At 47.6% G+C, this 20,523-nt stretch overlaps 1 protein-coding gene across 1 annotated transcript; it reads right to left on the minus strand.

The window, feature by feature from the left end:
- Positions 1–8,001: 8,001 nt before the first annotated feature.
- On the minus strand, positions 8,002–11,077 carry LOC147976504 (uncharacterized). The gene is made up of 5 exons (XM_087519797.1): positions 10,114–11,077; positions 9,652–9,811; positions 9,337–9,500; positions 8,987–9,257; positions 8,002–8,406 (listed from the first exon to the last, which is right to left on the minus strand). The coding sequence occupies exons 1-5, from the start codon at positions 11,013–11,015 to the stop codon at positions 8,266–8,268; spliced, it is 1,638 nt and encodes a 545-aa protein (XP_087375923.1). The 5' UTR covers positions 11,016–11,077; the 3' UTR covers positions 8,002–8,265.
- Positions 11,078–20,523: the final 9,446 nt, after the last annotated feature.

Below are 20,523 nucleotides of genomic sequence, written 5' to 3' on the forward strand. Positions count from 1 at the left end.
ACCCGAGCCCCCTGCTCGATGGGGCACAGCCCTGAGCGTCACGGCCCGCCGCCGCCAGATCCATGGGGGCTTTGCCCGGCGGAAGCCATAGGCGGCGGCAGGAGGGAAGGAGAAGCTGGGGGGAGAAGTGTGCGCGGGGAGGAGTAGCGCCGCCCGAGCCGCCCTGGGAGGACGACGGGGGGGGGGGATTTGATGGTATCTCGTGTTGGTTTATCAAGGATTGAGCTTAAGTTCATGGGGCGTGCCAAGACTTAATAGCCTGACCGACCTTGCATGGAGCCTGCAGTGGCGGGAACGACATGACGAGGGATAATGTGGCTTCTCTTGGGATGGAGCCATCCCCGATTGGGGTGGTCATGATTGTCTGTTCATCGCCAGACACAACGACGGTACCCTCATAAGTTGAGATGATGAGATGTGATGATCCTGGTTGGATCTTTTGCCCGACCGGAGAGCGACGATTTAAATATTTACAGTACGAGAGATTAATTCATTGAGCAGGTATCTTGGATAAACATCTTGGATCTTTGGTTTACCATTTTTTTAGGGGAAATATTTGGTATATCATGACAGACAAGGTAAGTAGCTCAACTTTTGTGGGTGAAGTGTGCAACCTCATCAAAGTGCAAAACTATTTGAATAATGGTGTGAATGGTCGTAAGCTAGTGTTGGAAACGAGAGTTTGGCAATGCTTCACGATGTATTGATCGGTGCAAAGCGCACGTATATATGGAGTACAAGGTGGGCCACAACCTCAACTATACAATGGCTAGGAGGTGGGCCAGGCTATACAATATACATGCACAAAACCATATATTCAACCCCCCCCCCCGCGCAGTCGAAGCGTCGCCAGAGACGCAAAGACTGGACCTGAACTCCTCGAAGACAGAAGTAGGCAGTCATTTTGTCATGACGTCGGCGAACTGTTGTGCCGTCGGGACATGGAGGACCCGGATGCGCCCAAGAGCCACCTGCTCACGAACGAAGTGTATATCGAGCTCAATATGCTTCGTTCGTCGATGGTGGACCGGGTTGGCGGAGAGGTATACGGCGGATACGTTGTCGCAGTAGATGAGCGTGGCCTTGTGAACATCACAAAGCAACTCCTGGAGCAGCTGACGGAGCCAAGAGCATTCAGCAACGGCATTAGCCACTGCTTGATACTCAGCCTCGACACTCGAGCAGGAGACGGTGGGCTGTCGCTTGGAGGACCAAGAGATCAGGGACGGCCCAAGGTAGACGCAGTACCTCGAGGTGGAGCGCCGTGTGTCCGGACAGCCGGCCCAGTCCGCATTAGAGTAGGCGACGAGGTCGGTGGAGGCGGAGGCCGTCAGCGTAAGTCCCAAGGATTGGGTGTCACGTATGTATCGGAGGATACGCTTCACGAGAGTCCAGTGAGAGTCACGCGGAGCATGCATGTGAAGACAGACCTGCTGAATAGCATACTGCAAGTCGGGGCGCGTTAGGGTCAGGTACTGCAAGGCGCCCACAATGGAGCGGTAGAATGCTGCATCAGATGTAGGCGAACCCTCCAAAGCGGAAACCTTGGCCTTGGTGTCGACGGGCGTGGGATCGGGCTTGCAGTTAAGCATGCCAGCTCAGTCGAGAAGCTCATGGGCATAGCGCTGCTAATGCAGGAAGAACCCATCTGGCCGTCGAACGACCTCAATGCCAAGGAAGTAATGCAGAGGACCCAGATCCTTCAGAGAAAACTCATCACGAAGACGAGCAGTGAGTCGCTGAAGGAGTGCGACAGTGGATGCCGTCAGAATGATGTCATCGACGTACAACAACAAGTAGGTCGTGTCAACTCCGTGATGATACACGAAGAGGGACGCATCAGAGTGAGCCGTTGTAAATCCGAGCGTCTGCAGGAAGGCGGCAATGCACTGGTACCAGGCCCGAGGTGCCTGCTTCAACCCGTAGAGAGAACGGGAGAGCAAGCACACATGATCTGGATGCGTGGCGTCGACGAAGCCGGTGGGCTGCTCACAGAACACCTGCTCAGCCAGGTGGCCATGCAAGAAGGCGTTAGACACGTCCAACTGATGCACATGCCAAGCTCGGGACACGGCTAGCTGGAGCACGGTGCGGATCATGCCCGGTTTAACAACCGGGGCAAATGTGTCGGTGAAGTCCACGCCCGCGCATTGTCGAAAACCCCGAACCACCCAGCAAGCTTTATAGCGCTCGAGAGTGTCATCCGGACGAGTCTTGTGCCGAAAAACACACTTGCCCATGATGATGTTGGCACGGGGCGGCCGAGGGACGAGCTGCCAGGTACGGTTCTGCTGGAGCGCGTCGAACTCTTCCTGCATCGCAGCGAGCCAATGAGGATCCCGAAGGGCGGCTCGAGCTGACGATGGGAGAGGAGATGGCTCAGAGACGGAAGCAGCATGAAGATACTCATCGCTGGGGTACTGCGTGCTCGGTCGAAGAGTGCCAGCCCAAGAGCGAGTCATCGGGCGGGGCAGCGGGTCCGGAGTGGAGACGGGTGACGACGAAGAAGAGCCCGCCTCCTCCGAGACCGCCGCGGCGGGCGAGGCTACCGGCGAGGCCGCAGGCGAGGCCGCGGGCGAGGCCGCCGGAGTGGTCGAGGCCGGGGACGCCAGGGGCGTCACAGGCACCGAGGAAGGTGCGGCCCTTAGGGAAGCCAACCGGGGAGAAACCTGACCCGGGGCGCGGGGGGCACCCTCAAAGCCGGGAGGCGGCCCAAGAGAGGCACGGGAGCGGCCGTCACCGGGAGCGGGCAGAGCCGCAATATCCGAAGGTACATGCTGAAACAGAAAAACAATCTCATCAAAGTAAACGTGTCGTGAAGTGATCACGCGATGTGAGATAGGATCATAACAGTGGTAGCCTTTGGTGTTGGGGGGGGGGGTTAGTCGGGAAAGATGCAGGCCCCAGACCGAGGGGCGAGCTTATGAGGAGCAGTGGAAGCAATGATGGGGTAGCACAGGCAACCGAAAATGCGGAGCTCAGCATAGGAAGGTGGCGTGCCAAACAAGAGGTGATGAGGTGCAAAATTCCCGCGAGGGAGACAAGGACGAATGTTAATGAGAAGTGATGCGGTGGCGAGTGCGTCAGGCCAAAAACGTGGTGGCACGTTGGCGTGAAAGAGGAGGGTGCGAATGCAATCATTGAGAGTGCGAAGCACACGCTCAACGCGGCCGTTTTGTTGCGAAGTGTATGGGCAAGTGAGACGAAAGATCGTGCCGTGTGAGGCGGGAAGGTTGCGGATCACAAGGTTATCGAACTCCTTCCCGTTGTCTGTTTGCAACGCATGAATGAGACGTCCAAACTGCGTGGAGACATAGGAGTAAAAAGCAGTGAGGGTGGCAACAGAGCAACGGGAAGGTCCACACATAGTGTGAAAAATCGTCAAGTATGACAAGGTAATAAAGGTAGCCCATGTTACTTGCAACAGGAGATGTCCAAACATCACTATGAATTTACTCAAACGGGTATGATGCAACATGCGAGGAAGTGCTAAAAGGAAGACGAAACATGTTTGCCGAGATGACAGGCATGACAAGTGTGATCGTCGATCTTATGACACGTGAAGGAAAAACTCCGGAGAATATGACGAAGGGTGGCGGTGTTGGGATGACCGAGACGAGCGTGCCAAAGGTCCACTCCGGCGGAAAGCGCCATGGGTGCAACGACGGAGGAGGTAGAGGAGTGGACCGGGTAGAGCTCGTCGGGGCTGTCACATCGGTGGAGCACCATCCGGGTACGGGCATCCTTAACAGAAAAGCCAAACATGTCAAATTCAACGGTAACAGGATTTTCACGTGTAAGAGAACGAACGGAAACAAGATTTTTAATGATGTCAGGATAGACAAGAACATTAGAAAGATATAATGGCATGGAGTTAGAAGGAAAACCAGCATGGCCGACATGAGTAATAGGCATGGAAGAACCGTCACCCACGGTAATGCGAGCAGCGGTGTGAACGGGGTGAGCGGCGAGAAGGTTACCGGGGTTGGCGGTCATGTGAGCCGTAGCGCCGGTGTCCATATACCAGTCGCCACCGCCAGTGTACTGCTGTGGTGTGGGGGCGGTGTGGAGGGCCGCGAGGAGCGCGGGGTCTCAAGGCGTCGTGGGAGAGCCGGGGCGGACGGCGCCGGCTGAGGCGGGGGCGCCACAAACCCACCGGCCGGAGGCAGCCCATAGACCGCAGAGGGGTCGTAGAGCGGCATGGGCTGGTATGCCTGAGGGGCCGCGTGAAGCGCCTGATGAGCGGACGGGCGGGCGCCGAAGAGGCCCAGAGCGGGGGCACACGGTATAGGCATGGAATATGCGTGCACAACCCCGGTCCAGGGGTTCTGGCCGGCCTGCCAGGGCGCCGGGGGGAGCTGCGGCTGCTGCTGGCGGCCGCCGCGGCCACGGCGCCCCCACGGCGCTGCTGTTGCTGCTCAGCAGGAGGCGGCGGAGGAGCCGACTGCGGCTGCGGGTAGGGGAACCCGGGTGGCGGCGGCGCCGGGAAGGGGCCCGGGGCGGGCCTTGGCGGGGCGAAGGGCGGCGCACCGCCACGAGTACCGGCGGTGAGGGCGGTGTGGGTGGCCCGGGCGCGTGACATCTGCATCCGCTTCTCCTCCAACTTCAGGCAGGCGACGATCTTGGGGAACGTCGGGTTGGTGATGAGGGAAATGTTGGAGGCGGCGTTCCTGAACTCGTCGCTCAGGCCGGCGATGAGGGTGCTGAGGAGGAGCTCGTCGGAGACCTTCTCACGAATGTCACGGAGCTCGTCAACAAGCTTCTTGAGGCGCATGCAGTAATCATCGACAGACGAGTCAAGCTGCTGACACTCAAAAAACTCGCTGTGCAAGAAAACCTTGCGTTGGAGCGCGTTGTCGGTGAAGAGGCCGTTGAGCTTGGTCCAAACGGCGTGAGCATCATCGTCGGCGGAGACCACCGTGTGGAAGAGGTCCTTCGAGATGATGGTGTAGAACCAACGAATGAGGGTGGCGTCGATGGACATCCACTCCTCATCGTCCTCCATGAAGCGGGAATCCATGGTGCCATCGATGTGATCCCGAATGTTGTACTCCCGGAACACAAGGGAGAAGTACGTCTTCCATGCATAGTAGGTGGAGGTGAGTTGGTCGAGAACGACGGGAACCCGAGCGAGGATGTTGAGGTCACGTATGACGACGGGATCGGGGCCTTCGAACGGATTGGTGTGGCGGCTGCAGGTGGTGCCGGAGGAGCCAGGGGAGACTATGGGGAGACGAGGGCGGCGGCGTCACGCGAGAAGCGGCGCGGCGGATGGGAGGCGGCGCGGCGGGTTGGGGGCGGAAGCGGGGCGGCGGTCGCGGCGGCGTGGGGTACACGGCGGCGACGGCGGCGGGGGTGGCGGCGGCACAGGGTTAGGGTTAGGATCTTAGGTATGATACCATGTTGGAAACGAAAGTTTGACAATGCTTCACGATGTATTGATCGGTGCAAAGCCCACGTATATATGGAGTACAAGATTGGCCATAACCTCGACTATACAATGGCTAGGAGGTAGGCTAGGCTATACAATATACATGCACAAAACCATATATTCAACAGCTAGCATGACCAACTTTGCTAGAATTTGAGTTCTTGTTTACAAAATTGTTTTCATGAAAAAGTGGGCTGGTTAAGTACCACGAATATGGTATTATGGGACAAGCCATGTAGAGAATGTTCTTATCTGAAAAATTGCAAGAAAGAAAAGATGCCATGGTGATGGGAGAAGTATGACCGGTAGAATCACTTCGAGATACTACTTTGCTACAATGCAGTTATGTTTGACAGTCCGAGTATTTTAATGGGTGTGTTTGTCGGGCCGTGTTAGTTTAAATCAAAGACAAAGTTTATGGTGCTTTTGCTATTTGACAGTAATATGAAGAAAACCGGTTCATGTTTTTTTATGTGTCTTTGTTTCTGTGTTTTTTGTATCTTGAGTCATTTTTTCCTGTGTATGTGTAAATGTTGGGTGCGATTTTTCTTTTTATGTGTGTTTGTTTCTGTTTTTCTCTATCTTGAGTCATTTTTTATGTGTATGTGTATGTGTAAATGTTGGGTGCGTGTTAGTAACTACTTAGTATATACATATTATAATACAATATATTTCCAAATTATATTGAAGTGTGAAATGTACACTATTATATATTTATGTTTGTATTTATAAAAAGTGCATTTTTCTACAAATTGTGTGCAAGATTTTTAAGCATTTTTTTAGTTTATTTTATGTTTTCTATCTTCTCTAAGGGTAATACCAATGTCACTAATTGATTCTTTTTTAAATACTTCATTTTTTGAGAAAATTTTACTATTAGATGCTTGTTCTTGCATATTATGGAATAGCGTAATTCATGTAGAAATTTCGTGCAAGTTTTGTGATTATTTGTTTCATTTTCTTTCTTTTTAAGTGTCATACCAATGCCATCAATTCATTGTTTTTTCTTAGAAAAACTTTATTTTACTTTTAGTATTGAATTTGTCTTATTATTTATTTATTCTTTCTTCTTAACGGATAATACCACTGCCACTAATTTATTCTTTCTTAAAAAACTTGTTAAAGGCATACAAAATACATACATATATACATTTCAGTTTGATGCAACCGGTATGCAAATCATATTGTTATCTGAAAATCGCGCTACGATATAATTATTTTTGCAAATTGTGCAATAATGCAATTCCTGTGCAAAATATGTTCAATTTTTTAACACGGTGATTCAAGGATTTTTTTTATTTAATTTTTTGGGGTAAAACCAATGACCCTAATTCGTTCTACCTAAGTGAAAACTCACTTGTTGTCATTTAGCTTTGTACTAGTTTTAGTCTCTATTGCCTTTATTATTGTTCGTGAAGTGTTTTTAGTCGGGTTTCCCCTATATCTGTATGTGTGAATATTAGGGGGGGGGGGGTGTAAATATACAAATAAGTAGTATACAATATGTGAGAAAACTATACTAGAGTGCAATTTGTGCAAAATTGCACTATTATGTGCCTATTTTTGCATTCATAAAATTATGCAATTTCAATAAATATTGTGTGCAAAAAAAATCATCATTTGTTTTTAGTATTGTTTTAATTTTCTTTCTCCTTTAATGGTAATAGTAAAGCAGCTAATTAACTCCTTCTTACAGCTATTATACGCTTATTCTTGCATATTATGAAAACGCAATCTGTATGTAAATTATGTGAAATTTTTGTTATTCTGTGTTTTTTTATTTTCTTTCTTCTAGAAGGGTAATACCAATACCACAAATTCATTCTTTCGTAGAAACCTTTATTATTTTGATTTTTTAGTTTTTATTTCTTTTTATTTTTGCTTTAAGAGCAAGACCAATGCCACAAATACATTTTTTTCATAGATTTTTTTTATTATTTTGATCTTTTTAGTTTTTATTTCATTTTTCCTGTTTTAAGGGCAATACCAATGCCACTAATCCATTCATTCTTAGAATTATTTTTTCCAAAAAATCCACTATTATGTGCTTATTCGTGCATATTATAAAAAAATCGTAATTTCTATCTAAATTGTGTGCAAATTTGTTCATTATTTATTAAAAAAATCTTGTAGAAAATGATACCAATATTACTAATTCATTCCATGAACACCCATTTTATGAATCTACTATGTATATTAGTGGTGCCGTTCTTTCCAACTCTCACAGACTACTTCGCTTGCACACACACGTGCGCGCGAACACACTGCGCCGACACACAGCCGCATACACGCACATAGAAAAAGAATAAACATGTATACGCTGAACTATCTAGCTATACTAACACGTAACACTAGTAGTTTGGATATAGCTAGGTGCCAAGGTGCAGTGTCTGCGCTTAAAAAAAAATCGACTGACCCCTACTACTATTTTCAGGCAACTGGCATATAGCCAGGCCCTCTAAAATGTTATAAGACTAGCATTTCATCCTTCAGATAAGCATATTCATGCAAAGGGAGGTAAACTTGGACATTCTTCATGAACCGAGTTTATCCGATACACAGACACACTACACATAGAAGAGAAGAGAACGTTTCTCAATGAAGCCAGATAAGATGGCAAAAGTTCCAGCAACATGCCATATCATATCAGTTACATGAATGCATTGTGATCTAAGACTAAGAATGCAACCAAGTGAGGCAGCTAGCCAGGTCCAGATCCACAACCATGAATATATGCAAGTTATGATGCACACCCATCTATCCAATCGATCGAAAACAACTCCAAGCATGGGGCAACGACAACACATCCGTAGAGGCTAACTGATCAAGAGAAGCTAGTCGCCCAAGTTGGCCAAGTTATCGGCGAGGACCCTCGTGGCGGCCCTCATCAACGGCTGCAACTCTTCTTGTTCCCGGATATGTAGAGGCAGTGCTTGAATCTTGAGCGCCAACCTCCTCGCCTCTGCCGGGTAGTTCTGCAGGTGCATCCTCACAACATGTCAGTACGTATCAAACAGAACAAAGTCGGGCAACGGAGAGACGTATGTGTTGCGTACTTCAGCTAAGATATATAAGAGCTACTTAGTCGAGATGCATGGGAGGGAGGGGAACTTTTGGTTCCTGGGTACATATGTACCCTATATGCAAAAAAAAAATAGTAATTCAACAAAAAGTCAGAAATTTCTAAAAATATTTTTGATAAAAACTTGACCTTCCACTGTACTAGTGAGAAAAGTGACAAAAACATAAAATTCCTCTTTGACTTCTTTTAAAAAAAGACAAATTTCCGGTCAAAATAGCGTGAATAGTGACCTATAGTAGCAAATAAATTTTGTCTTTTTCGCTGTGAAGTCAACATAGTTTTCTTTTTTCTAAAAATGTGTATACTAGTGCGCAAGTAAGTCAACTTTATTCTAAAAATAGTTTCTTAACTATTTTGACTTTTTGTTTAACTATTAAAAATAAATCCCCATATAGGGTACATATGTACCCAGGAACCGTCGGGTATTTCCCTGCACGGGAGACGCTAATGAAAGCTGCAGGGTGGGTACTTACAGTGTTGCCTCCCTGGAGCACCCTGTGGAGGGGCCGGAGCTCCTCGTGCATCACCAGCGCTTGGATGTCTCCTTGGGGCAGGTCAGCAAAAGCCGTGAGCACGATGGGCTGCAGCGCGACCACCGCGTTCTGGAAGCAGCGCTGCAGGACGAACCTCCCGAACCAGTTGTTGGACAGTCTAACGAGGTGCTGCATGAGCCTGGACAGGAGCCGCCGCCTGAAGTCAATCCTGTTCCCGCCGCGGTCGATGAGGCGCTGCACCAAGCGGTGGCTGCATCCATGCAAATTGGGTAAGTAAAATCAGCGATCGAGAAGCACCAAAGAAGCTAGTTGACGCGAGAATTGTGTACCTGTTTCGTCCCATGGCCATTGTTACGGCTCGCTCAACGAGGGCATCCTCGAAAAGCGGGAGCTCGTCGCCTGTCGCGTACCTGAAGCATGTACCCAAGCACGGCACCCCGAACGATGAGTCGAGCTTGTCATCGATGGTGTACATGGCGTGCCTGACCAGAGCCTGAAAGGATTCTAGACCGATCAGTACACGCGCATATCTATGTACTTATTACTGTACAAAATACGGAGCCAAACATGCATATGATGCATCTGTCCATGCATACGATTCAGTGTCACTGTCGCTGATCCCACGTTCCCAGCACAGCACTTACCCTGGTCACCTCGTAACCCATGGTGGTGAAACAGCGGGTAATCAGTTCGTCCCCTCCGACGTTGTCCATCACGCGATCACGCACGAAGTAGTTGACGAGCGCCGTGCACAGGCCGGGGCTCCACGCCACCGCCGTGATGAGCAACATCAGAGAAGCCACCCTGCATCATACGTACAGATGAAGGAAACACAAATTCAGCAACAGTGTTCACCACAATACCATATATACTACTTCGTTTCGTTGTAGTGCCTACCCACGATAATAACAAAAATGCTACACCTACGATAGGAAGACGATCGAAACTGTTTGTTTGATGAGCGCTAGATAGCTGTTTATGCTATAGAGATGTTAATTTGGACATGCAAATCACAATGGTAAATTAGTTTCGATCAAACTGGCAGTAGTACCCGTCGTTGATCAAAATGGCAGTGAGGGAGGGGAGTCGTTGATCTGTGAACGTACCCGTCCTCGGACCTCCAGACGAGCTCTGGCGTGGCGGCTGCTTCCACGATGATATGGAGCTCCTCGTACCGCCTGTCGTCGTCTACGATGATATGGATGCTGCGCAGGAGCGCTTCGAACGCCGCATGCCCTGGCCTGTTCCCCATGATCCAGTGCGCGCACTGCTTGAACCCGTCGAGCACCATCTCGCGCATCTGCTCGTCGCCCACCTCGAGCTGGTGGAGCAGGATTGCCGAGCGCTCCCCGTCCAGGGACATCACCAGCTGATCAAGCGTCATCGGGGACTCGAGCAACTCCGATCGGATCTGCACCAGCCTCCAGCCTTGGTGAGTCGGTGGTGGCGGCTGCAACGGCTGCGGCACGAGCAACGGCGGATGCTGCACGAACTGCGGCTGCTGCGGCCAGGTCGGCGCCGTGGGCCTCTGCTGCGCGACCATGGCGTCAATGTACTGGCTGGCGTTGAAGGTCGGCCCCCACACCGTCGGGCCCAGCGGCAAATGGTAACCGCCGCTCCACCAGTAGGGGTGCTGCTGCGACCAAAACTGCGGGTGCAGCGGCGCGATCGGCCCCGGCACCGGTGGCCCGATGGCGAAGGGAGGCGCGCCCGCACCAGGACCCCAAGCCGGGCTCGGCTGCGGCAGCCACACGTGCTGAATCGCGTACCCCTGCTGCGGTGGCGGCGGCAGGGGCAGAATCCCATCCCCCTGCTGCTGCTGCTGCGGTGGCGGCGGCACGGGCAGAATCCCATACCCCTGCTGCTGCTGCTGCTGCGGTGGCGGCGGCACGGGCTGAATCGCATACCCCTGCTGCGGTGGCGGCGGTTGGGACGACGACGACGAGTCCTCCCTGCGGCCACCGGCGTCGGAGGGCGCGGGGTGGGGCGGCTGCCCGCTCGGATTCATGGGTTGCAGCTTCGGTTGCGGTTGCTCTGGGGTTTCGGATTGGTGGGATTGGGGGATGCGAAATGGAGATTGCTGAATGGATTGGACGAAAGCATTGCCTTGCACCGCGTGTGTTTATATAGTCGAAGAGAGGCGGCGGCCGGGTTGGTGGTGAGAAAAGGACACCCGGCCGATTTACACGGGGGGTGGGACCGGCCAGTTGGCATGCTCGGCACCCTACCAACTGAAGTTCGTTGTTAATTAAAGTTGGTTCAGATCTTTTTTTTTTTGAGAGAACAAGTTGGTTCAGATCTGATCGTATAATTATTGCGTTATGTATTACTGGCGCATTCACCGCCTGAGGATCAGTTCAGATCAGTCTCGGTAACATTAATTTGAATACTCACCGTAAAACATTTCGACTCCACTAATTTTTATAGTTCTGCTGGTTGCAATTAACATTTGGTACTCCCTCTGATTTTTTTAGTCTGCATATAACATTTGGTCTAAGTCAAACTCTGTTAATTTTGACTAAGTTTATAGAAAAAAAAATCAAAATTTACAATATGAAATCAATATTGTTAGATGCATCTAGAAATTAATTTTCATATCATATAATTTTAGTATTGTAGATGTTAATATTTTCTCCTATAAAATTGGTCAAACTTTATAAAATTTGACTTTAACCAAATCTTATATGTAGACTAAAAAGAAACGGAAGGAGTACTTGCTTGAATCTACATCATTGTCTCTTTTGTTTTTGGCTACGTAAAAGGCATGCATCTTCGTCAACACAAAACAACAAGCTTGGTGTGTAATTTAACCCAAAAAATGTTCATCAAAGCAGCTCAAACGTAATAAAAATCACGTCGAGATTATAAGGCCATCGAATGATCACTATCGGAGCGTAAAAACGTAAAAACAAATCGTCGCGGCCGCTTCCCTACCGGAGCCGGCTTGACCTTGTCATGACAGCAGGGAAGTCTTCAAGCCAAAGTTGTCAACGTTGAACCCTTGCATAGATACGAAACATCTGACATCAAATCTCGCCACGTAATGAGAAACCCTAACCTCACTGCCCCAAAAAGACGGCATGGGTCTACGCCAGAGCTCTGTCGACTACATCCAGACGGATGACTCACTAGTAGAAAAACGACTTTTAGTACCGGTTCATAAGGACCTTTAGTACCAGTTCTGGAACCGGCACTAAAGGGTGGGGACTAAAGGCCCCCCCTTTAGTCTCGGTTCAACACGAACCGGGACCAAAGGCCCACCACGTGGCACGAGGCGCGCCGTGGTCTGGGGGATTTTATTTTGAAATAAAGGGAAAAAGCCCGCCTAATGGGCCGGCACGGCCTGCATACGACTAGAAACCCAACCTCTAGTTGGACCAGGATGCAGGCCTGTACGGCCCAGTAGGCCCCACAGGGTAGAAGACTTGCAATAGGCCCACAAAGGCCTGCTTAGAGAGGAGCTCGACACGGTAGGCGTGACGGGGCTTATAAACCGCTGCGAGCTCCTCTCAACTAGCGAGGTGGGACTAAACCTTGTGCAATGCGGGTGGCAGCGCACCACCTTTAGTACCGGTTGGTGGCTCCAACCGGTACTAAGGGGGGGGGGTCTTTAGTACCGATTGGAGCCACCAACCCGTACTAAAGGCCATCACCCCTTTAGTACCGGTTGGAGCCACCAACAGGTACTATAGGTCATAAATGAACCGGGACTAATGCATAGCCATTCGAACCGGGACTAATGGTATCATTAGTGCCGGTTCATTTACAAACCGGGACTAATGTGTCTCACGTAAAGTAGTTTTTCTACTAGTGACTGAAGGACGATCGGAACTCAGAAGACAAAGTCAAAGAAGAAGCGCCATCATCTGTAAGTGCATCTAGTGCCACCCCTAGTTGGTTTTAGAGTATTGACGACAAATCTGGTTGAGGGACTAATGTGTTTATGAGAATTGCAGGATAACATAGGTAGTAGTCCCTCATTGATTCGGTTTACCTACCGGAGATGACCCCTAAAAATGTGTGAAGACATTGAAGACAATGGTGGTCTGTGAAGAGTTTCACATTGAATACTATGACATGAGAAGACATCTTATGAAGACTATGGATTGCGAAGACATAGTTGTTTCATAGTTTTCTTTTCTTCTTTGTTGAGTCATACGAACCACCATATTATTAAGTGGGGTCCAAGTGAACAAAGTTAGAGTGACTGAAGTGATGCTCAACCAACTCCTAAGTCTTCGAGCGAAGACAATGAGAGCAAATCTTATCCAGAGCTGGATGAGTCAGCTTTACCTGTAGCCCAAGTTAAGCTGCCGCGTGTGTTTGAAATCTGACCGTTGGAACACGTGTCAGTTCCTTAGTGACCCAGGGTCATTTCGGACAAATCAGGTCGGGTTGCCTAGTGGCTATAAATAGCCCACCCCTACACCATAAATTGGTGTCTACTCAGAGTTAGTGCACGGCTTTTGTCGTTTGAGAGCAACCCACCTCGAAGCCTTTGAGAGAGAAATCCTTGCGAGGACAAAGCCCTAAACACCCAAAGCCAAAGAGTGTTAGGCATCACTGAAGTCTTTCTGCCTGTGTGATATAAAGACTTATTACACTTGAGGAGTGTGAATCCTCCAGCCGGTTAGGCGTCGCGTTCTGAGCATCCAAGAGTCATTGTGGATCGCCGGTGAACGAAGTTTGTGAAGGTTTGGAAGTCTACCTTGAAGACTTACTAGAGTGATTGGGCCAGGACTGTGTGTCCTTAGCTCAAGGGGAATAAGGTGAAGACGCGGTCTTCTGAGTTGAATCTCAGCCTCCCTAACCAGACGTACAGTTGTCACAGCAACTGGAACTGGTCCAGCAAATACCTGCCCCTCACCAAGCAACTGGTTCTATCCTTACCTCTCTCTTTACTTACAGTTTGTCTTCGTGAAGTCATTGCCTGCTTGCATGATATGACTGACTTCACTGTGTGAAGACTGTTGTTAATTGGTTTCATACTTTCTTCCATCTTGATCCATACTGCCTAGCTGCTGATAGTCTTCGTACTTTCACTTCATTGCTTACTTGACTATGGCTTGTCTAGTGTAGTCTACCTTCCGCTGCATATCAATAGGTTCATTTCTACTGTTTGTCTTCAAAAACCCCCCATGTTTTGAAGACTTTCATAAAAATCGCCTATTCACCCCCCTCTAGTCGATAACTAGCACTTTCAATTGGTATCAGAGTGTAGCGACCAGACCTCAAACGGTTCAATCTCTGTGCTCCGGTATCATCCCTGGATCAGTAATGCTGACACCACACAGTACTCGGAGGATTTATAACAGAGTAGAAATCACACACTTATTACATCGAGTGTCTCAATAGAGAACTTATTACAATAAATATGGCTTAAGGCCATCTAATAACGATAACAGCGGAAGACTTGGAAGATAAGTGAGTCCATCAACTCCAACGGCATCACTGAGTATAGAACCACGACCTAAAAACTCCTTAATCGTCGTCTGAAAAGTCTGCAACATTAACGTTGCAGCCCGAAACGGGTCAGCACATGGAATATGCTGGCAAAGTAACACATAGAGAGTAATGGAATGAAACAGCTATACTATATGCATATTTGGCTGGTGGAAAGCTCTATGGTTACAGTTTTGCGTAAAGCCAATTTTTCCCTACTACAAAGGAATAAATTTATTTAACTATCATGGTAGTTGTTAAACATTGAGAATGGTTGACAGCATCCTCAATCCCAATTAAACATCATCATTATCAAAACCCAACAAAATTAATTTAGAGTAACATATTGAGATTCACACGATAATCCAGGTACTAGATACTCAAGATGTCCATAACCGGGGACACGGCTAATCATGATTAGTTTAATACACTCTGCAGAGGTTTGCGCACTTTTCCCCACAAGACTCGATCGCCTCTGTTTGGTTTCTCGCACTACATGGTGTTTGAGAAGACGGATGACCGAGACATAGTCTTTCAGAAGCCCTAGCACCTTACGATCGGGTAGACCGTACCACCTACATCCCCTACATCTGCTAGTCTACCACTGTAAGAGTTTGCATGACTTAGTCAACTATGCTAGAGCCCATAATAGCTTGTGGCTGCACACGAAAGTTTCTAGTATGAAAAATCTCATGATCCCTTTGAGCCTGGGTGGCGGTCCAAAAGAAAACAGGCAAATCCTGGGTTACCCAGGTGCCTCAATCCACCCAGATGTGTGTTTAAGTTGCCACCTTAGATAAACCATTAATTAACAAACTCACATCTGTCATGGATATCACTCACCCAATCCACGTCTACTAGCATAACATGGCATAATAGGCAAACGTAGAAGTAACTCCCGAGGGTTTGATAATATAACAGGTGATATGTACTACCTCATCTACTTCCCATCCCACAATTTAATTAGATCCTAATCATGCAATGTTTGAGGATTGAACTAATGCAATAAAACTGGGTAGTAGAAAATGTATGATCAAAGTGTTACTTGCCTTGCTGATGATCCGCGAAACCTAGCGATTCGAAGTAACAGGCGGCGCACTCCGGGTATTCTATCGCAGACAAAGAAACAAGCATACAATAAGTACTCATCTAATGCACAGGTAAAACTCAAATAAGAGAACTAACCAGAAAGTTCAACTTAAGAACTCCGGTTTGCAAAAAGAATCAAATCGAACAAAGCAACGAAAGTCAAACGGCGAAAGAAAACAACTTCGTTCTACTAATCTGGATCTAAGGCAATTTTTACAGTGGCAAAAACTTGTTTAAGTTGGTTAAACGGATAGACGGTTTCGAGACGAAACTCCAGGCGCTTGAATCGCCTGATTCCGATAAACGAGCGAAAAGTTATACTAAAACGAAAATCGGATCAGAAATCGCGATCAGAAAAATCACGGATTTAATCCGAGAAAAAGAAAAAACGACGAGCGTTCGCTAGAACGAACGAACGGACGAACGCTCGCTAAATAAATAAACCGGAAAAACCGATCTATTTAAAAAAAACCGAAACTAAAAAAACACGAAAACTAAAAAAAACGACGAAAACCGATCGGTTTAAAAAAACCGGCGGCGCGGATTACGAGGCGAACCTCGGGCGGCGTGCGGCGAGGTCAGGTCGGTGCGCGTTTTTTTAAATAATTACGCGCGGAAGAAAAATAAAAAGAAATACTAAACGGATTCGAAAAATCCCGAAATAAATTTTCCCGGGCTTCTAAAATCAAGCCGCACAAGGTGAACATTTATTTAGGGCCTAAATGCAATTTTGAAAAACGCAAATTTTTCCTAAATTCAAATAAAATAATGAAAAACTCCGAAATAAAATCTTATTTGATTTTATTATTTAATCCTCAATATTTCTTTATTTTGGGAAAGTCATTTTATTCCCTCTCTCATATTTTTGTAATAGAAATAATTGATGATAAAATAATAAAAATCAAATGATCCTATTCTCAAAATTTGAGAAAACTCAAATATGAAAATAATGAATTCCCCAACTCTCTCCGTGGGTCCTTGAGTTGCATAGAAATTTCTAGGATCAAACCAAAAGCAAAATAAAATATGATATGCATTGATGATCTAATGTATAGCATTCGAAATTTAAAATTTGGGATGTTACAAACCTACCCCCCTTAAGATGAATCTCGCCCTCGAGATTCGGGTTGGCTAGGAAATAGGTGAGGGTGGTCCTTGAGCAAATCTTCCTCTCGCTCCCAGGTGGCTTCATCCTCCGTGTGGTGGCTCCACTGAACCTTACAGAACTTGATAACCTTGCTGCGGGTGACTCGACTGGCATACTCTAGAATCTTAATTGGTTTCTCCTCATAGGTCAAATCGTTATCCAACTGAATTGTTTCCAATGGTACTGTGTCTCTCAAGGGTATGTCAGCCATCTCCGCGTGGCACTTCTTCAACTGGGCAATTCCAACTTGTAGGCCACTTCTCCCATACGCTCCAAAACTCGATATGGTCCTACAAATTGTGGCGCTAACTTTCCTTTAACCCCAAAATGCTTTGTTCCCCGAAGTGGGGATACTCGAAGATAAGCTCTATCTCCAACTTCGTAAACAATCTCCTTGCATTTAGAATCTGCATAACTCTTCTGTCTGGACTGAGCTACCTTGAGCCTATCGCGAATCAATTTCACCTTCTGTTCAGACTCTTTAATCAAATCAGGCCCAAACAACTGGCGGTCTCCAACTTCGTCCCATGACAACGATGTCCTGCACCTCCTTCCGTACAAAGCTTCGAAAGGGGCCATCTTTAAAATGGTTTGGTAACTGTTGTTGTAAGAGAACTCTGTATATGGCAAATTGTCGTCCCAACTACATCCATAATCTAGCGCACAAGCTCTCAGCATGTCCTCCAAAATCTGATTGACTCTCTCAGTCTGTCCATCTGTCTGTGGATGAAAAGCTGTACTGAATTCTAGCCTAGTACCCAAAGTTTCATGCAACTGCTTTCAGAACTTTGAGGTAAACTGGGTTCCTCTATCTGATACGATACTCCTCGGAACTCCATGCAAACATACGATCCTGGTCATGTATATCTTTGCCAACTTAGCACTGGAGCAAGTGGTCTTTACCGGGATGAAATGAGCTACTTTCGTCAATCGATCAACTACAACCCAAATCGAGTCATAGCCTGAGCGAGTCCTGGGTAATCCCGTGATAAAATCCATGCCTAACTTATCCCACCTCCATTCGGGTATCGGCAATGGTTGTAACAATCCTGCTGGCTTCTGATGCTCTGCCTTTACTCTCTGACATACATCACAAACTGCTACATACTCCGCAATATCTTTCTTCATTCCGGTCCACCAGAAAGTATCCTTCAAATCCAAATACATCTTGGTATTTCCAGGGTGAATCGAATACGGTGAATCGTGTGCCTCTTGCAGAATCAACCTCCTGATCTCCGGGTCATTGGGCACATAAACACGGTCTTCAAACCATAGGGTGTCGTGCTCATCCTCACGAAATACTTTAGCCTTTCCTTCGCTTATTTTCTCCTTTATAGAGGCAATCTCCTTGTCAGTCTTCTGAGCTTCTCTGATTCTATCCATCAAAGTTGACTGAATCTCCAATGCTGCTACATAGCCTCTCGGAACTATTTCCAAACATAGTTCACGAAGATTTTCTGCTAACTCCCTTGGTATTTCTCCCGTCATTAATGTATTTGAAGGAAATATGCCCTAGAGGCAATAATAATGTTATTATTTTATTTCCTTATATCATGATAAATGTTTATTATTCATGCTAGAATTGTATTATCCAGAAACATAATACTTGTGTGAATACATAGACAAACTAAACGTCACTAGTATGCCTCTACTTGACTAGCTCGTTAATCAAAGATGGTTATGTTTCCTAACCATAGACATGTGTTGTCATTTGATTAACGGGATCACATTATTAGGAGAATGATGTGATTGACATGACCCATTCCATTAGCTTAGCACCCGATCGTTTAGTATGTTGCTATTGCTTTCTTCATGAATTATACATGTTCCTATGACTATGAGATTATGCAACTCCCGTTTGCCGGAGGAACACTTTGTGTGCTACCAAAGATCACAACGTAACTGGGTGATTATAAAGGAGCTCTACAGGTGTCTCCAAAGGTAAATGTTGGGTTGGCGTATTTCGAGATTAGGATTTGTCACTCCGATTGTCGGAGAGGTATCTCTGGGCCCTCTCGGTAATGCACATCACATAAGCCTTGCAAGCATTGCAACTAATGAGTTAGTTGCGAGATGATGTATTACGAAACGAGTAAAGAGACTTGCCGGTAACGAGATTGAACTAGGTATTGAGATACCGACGATCGAATCTCGGGCAAGTAACATACCGATGACAAAGGGAACAACGTATGTTGTTATGCGGTCTGACCGATAAAGATCTTCGTAGAATATGTAGGAGCCAATCTGAGCATCGAGGTTCCGCTATTGGTTATTGACCGGAGACATGTCTCGGTCATGTCTACATTGTTCTCGAACCCGTAGGGTCCGCACGCTTAAGGTTTCGATGGCAGTTATATTATGAGTTTATGAGTTTTGATGTACCAAAGTTAGTTCGGAGTCCCGAATGTGATCATGGACATAACGAGGAGTCTCGAAATGGTCGAGACATAAAGATTGATATATTGGACGACTATATTCGGACACCGGAAGTGTTCCGGGTGATTTCGGAGAAAACCGGAGTACCGGAGGGTTACCGGAACCCCCCCGGGAGAAGTAATGGGCCATATGGGTCTTAGTGGAGAGAGAGAAGGGCAGCCAGGGTGGGCCGCGCGCCTCCTCCCCCCTTTGTCCGAATTGGACTAGTAGAGGGGCGGCGGCGCCCCCTTTCCTTCTCCCTCCCCACTTCCTCCCCCTCCTAGTAGGAGTCCTACTCCTACTAGGAGGAGGACTCCTCCTTGGCGCGCCTATAGGGCCGGCCGGCCTCCTCCCCTTGCTCCTTTATATATGGGGGCAGGGGGCACCCCTAGACACACAAGTTGATCCATGTGATCGTTTTCTTAGCCGTGTGCGGTGCCCCCTTCCACCATAATCCTCAATAATATTGTAGCGGTGCTTAGGCGAAGCCCTGCGACGGTAGAACATCAAGATCGTCACCATGCCGTCGTGCTGACGGAACTCTTCCCCGACACTTTGCTGGATCGGAGTCCGGGGATCGTCATCGAGCTGAACGTGTGCTAAAACTCGGAGGTGCCGTAGTTTCGGTGCTTGATCGGTCGGGCCGTGAAGACGTACGACTACATCAACCGCGTTGTCATAATGCTTCTGCTGTCGGTCTACAAGGGTACATAGATCACACTCTCCCCTCTCGTTGCTATGCATCACCATGATCTTGCGTGTGCGTATGAATTTTTTTGAAATTACTACGTTCCCAACAGTGGCATCCGAGCCTAGGTTTTATGTGTTGATGTTATATGCACGAGTAGAACACAAGTGAGTTGTGGGCGATATAAGTCATACTGCTTACCAGCATGTCATACTTTGGTTCGGCGGTATTGTTGGACGAAGCGGCCTGGACCGACATTACGCGTACGCTTACGCGAGACCGGTTCTCCCAACGTGCTTTGCACAAAGGTGGCTAGCGGGTGTCAGTTTCTCCAACTTTAGTTGAACCGAGTGTGGCTACGCCCGGTCCTTGCGAAGGTTAAAACAGCACCAACTTGACAAACTATCGTTGTGGTTTTGATGCGTAGTTAAGATTGGTTCTTGCTTAAGCCCGTAGCAGCCACGTAAAACTTGCAACAACAAAGTAGAGGACGTCTAACTTGTTTTTGCAGGGCATGTTGTGATGTGATATGGTCAAGACATGATGCTAAATTTTATTGTATGAGATGATCATGTTTTGTAACCAAGTTATCGGCAACTGGCAGGAGCCATATGGTTGTCGCTTTATTGTATGCAATGCAATTGCGCTGTAATGCTTTACTTTATCACTAAGCAGTAGCGATAGCCGTGGAAGCATAAGATTGGCGAGACGACAACGATGCTACGATGGTGATCA

Source organism: Triticum urartu, chromosome 4A (assembly GCF_056163025.1).
Source record: "Triticum urartu cultivar PI428250 chromosome 4A, HENAU_Tu73, whole genome shotgun sequence".
NCBI lineage: Eukaryota > Viridiplantae > Streptophyta > Magnoliopsida > Poales > Poaceae > Triticum > Triticum urartu.

What these genes read in the sequence shown, in the direction of transcription:
- LOC147976504 (XM_087519797.1), bottom strand. Translation starts at nt 11,015, where the DNA reads ATGAATCCGAGCGGGCAGCCGCCCCACCCCGCGCCCTCCGACGCCGGT. An exon ending in GTCTGGAGGTCCGAGGACGG is followed by an intron (nt 9,812 to 10,113) that starts GTACGTTCACAG and finishes CGTATGATGCAG; the next exon opens with GGTGGCTTCTCTGATGTTGC. An exon ending in TGGGTTACGAGGTGACCAGG is followed by an intron (nt 9,501 to 9,651) that starts GTAAGTGCTGTG and finishes GAATCCTTTCAG; the next exon opens with GCTCTGGTCAGGCACGCCAT.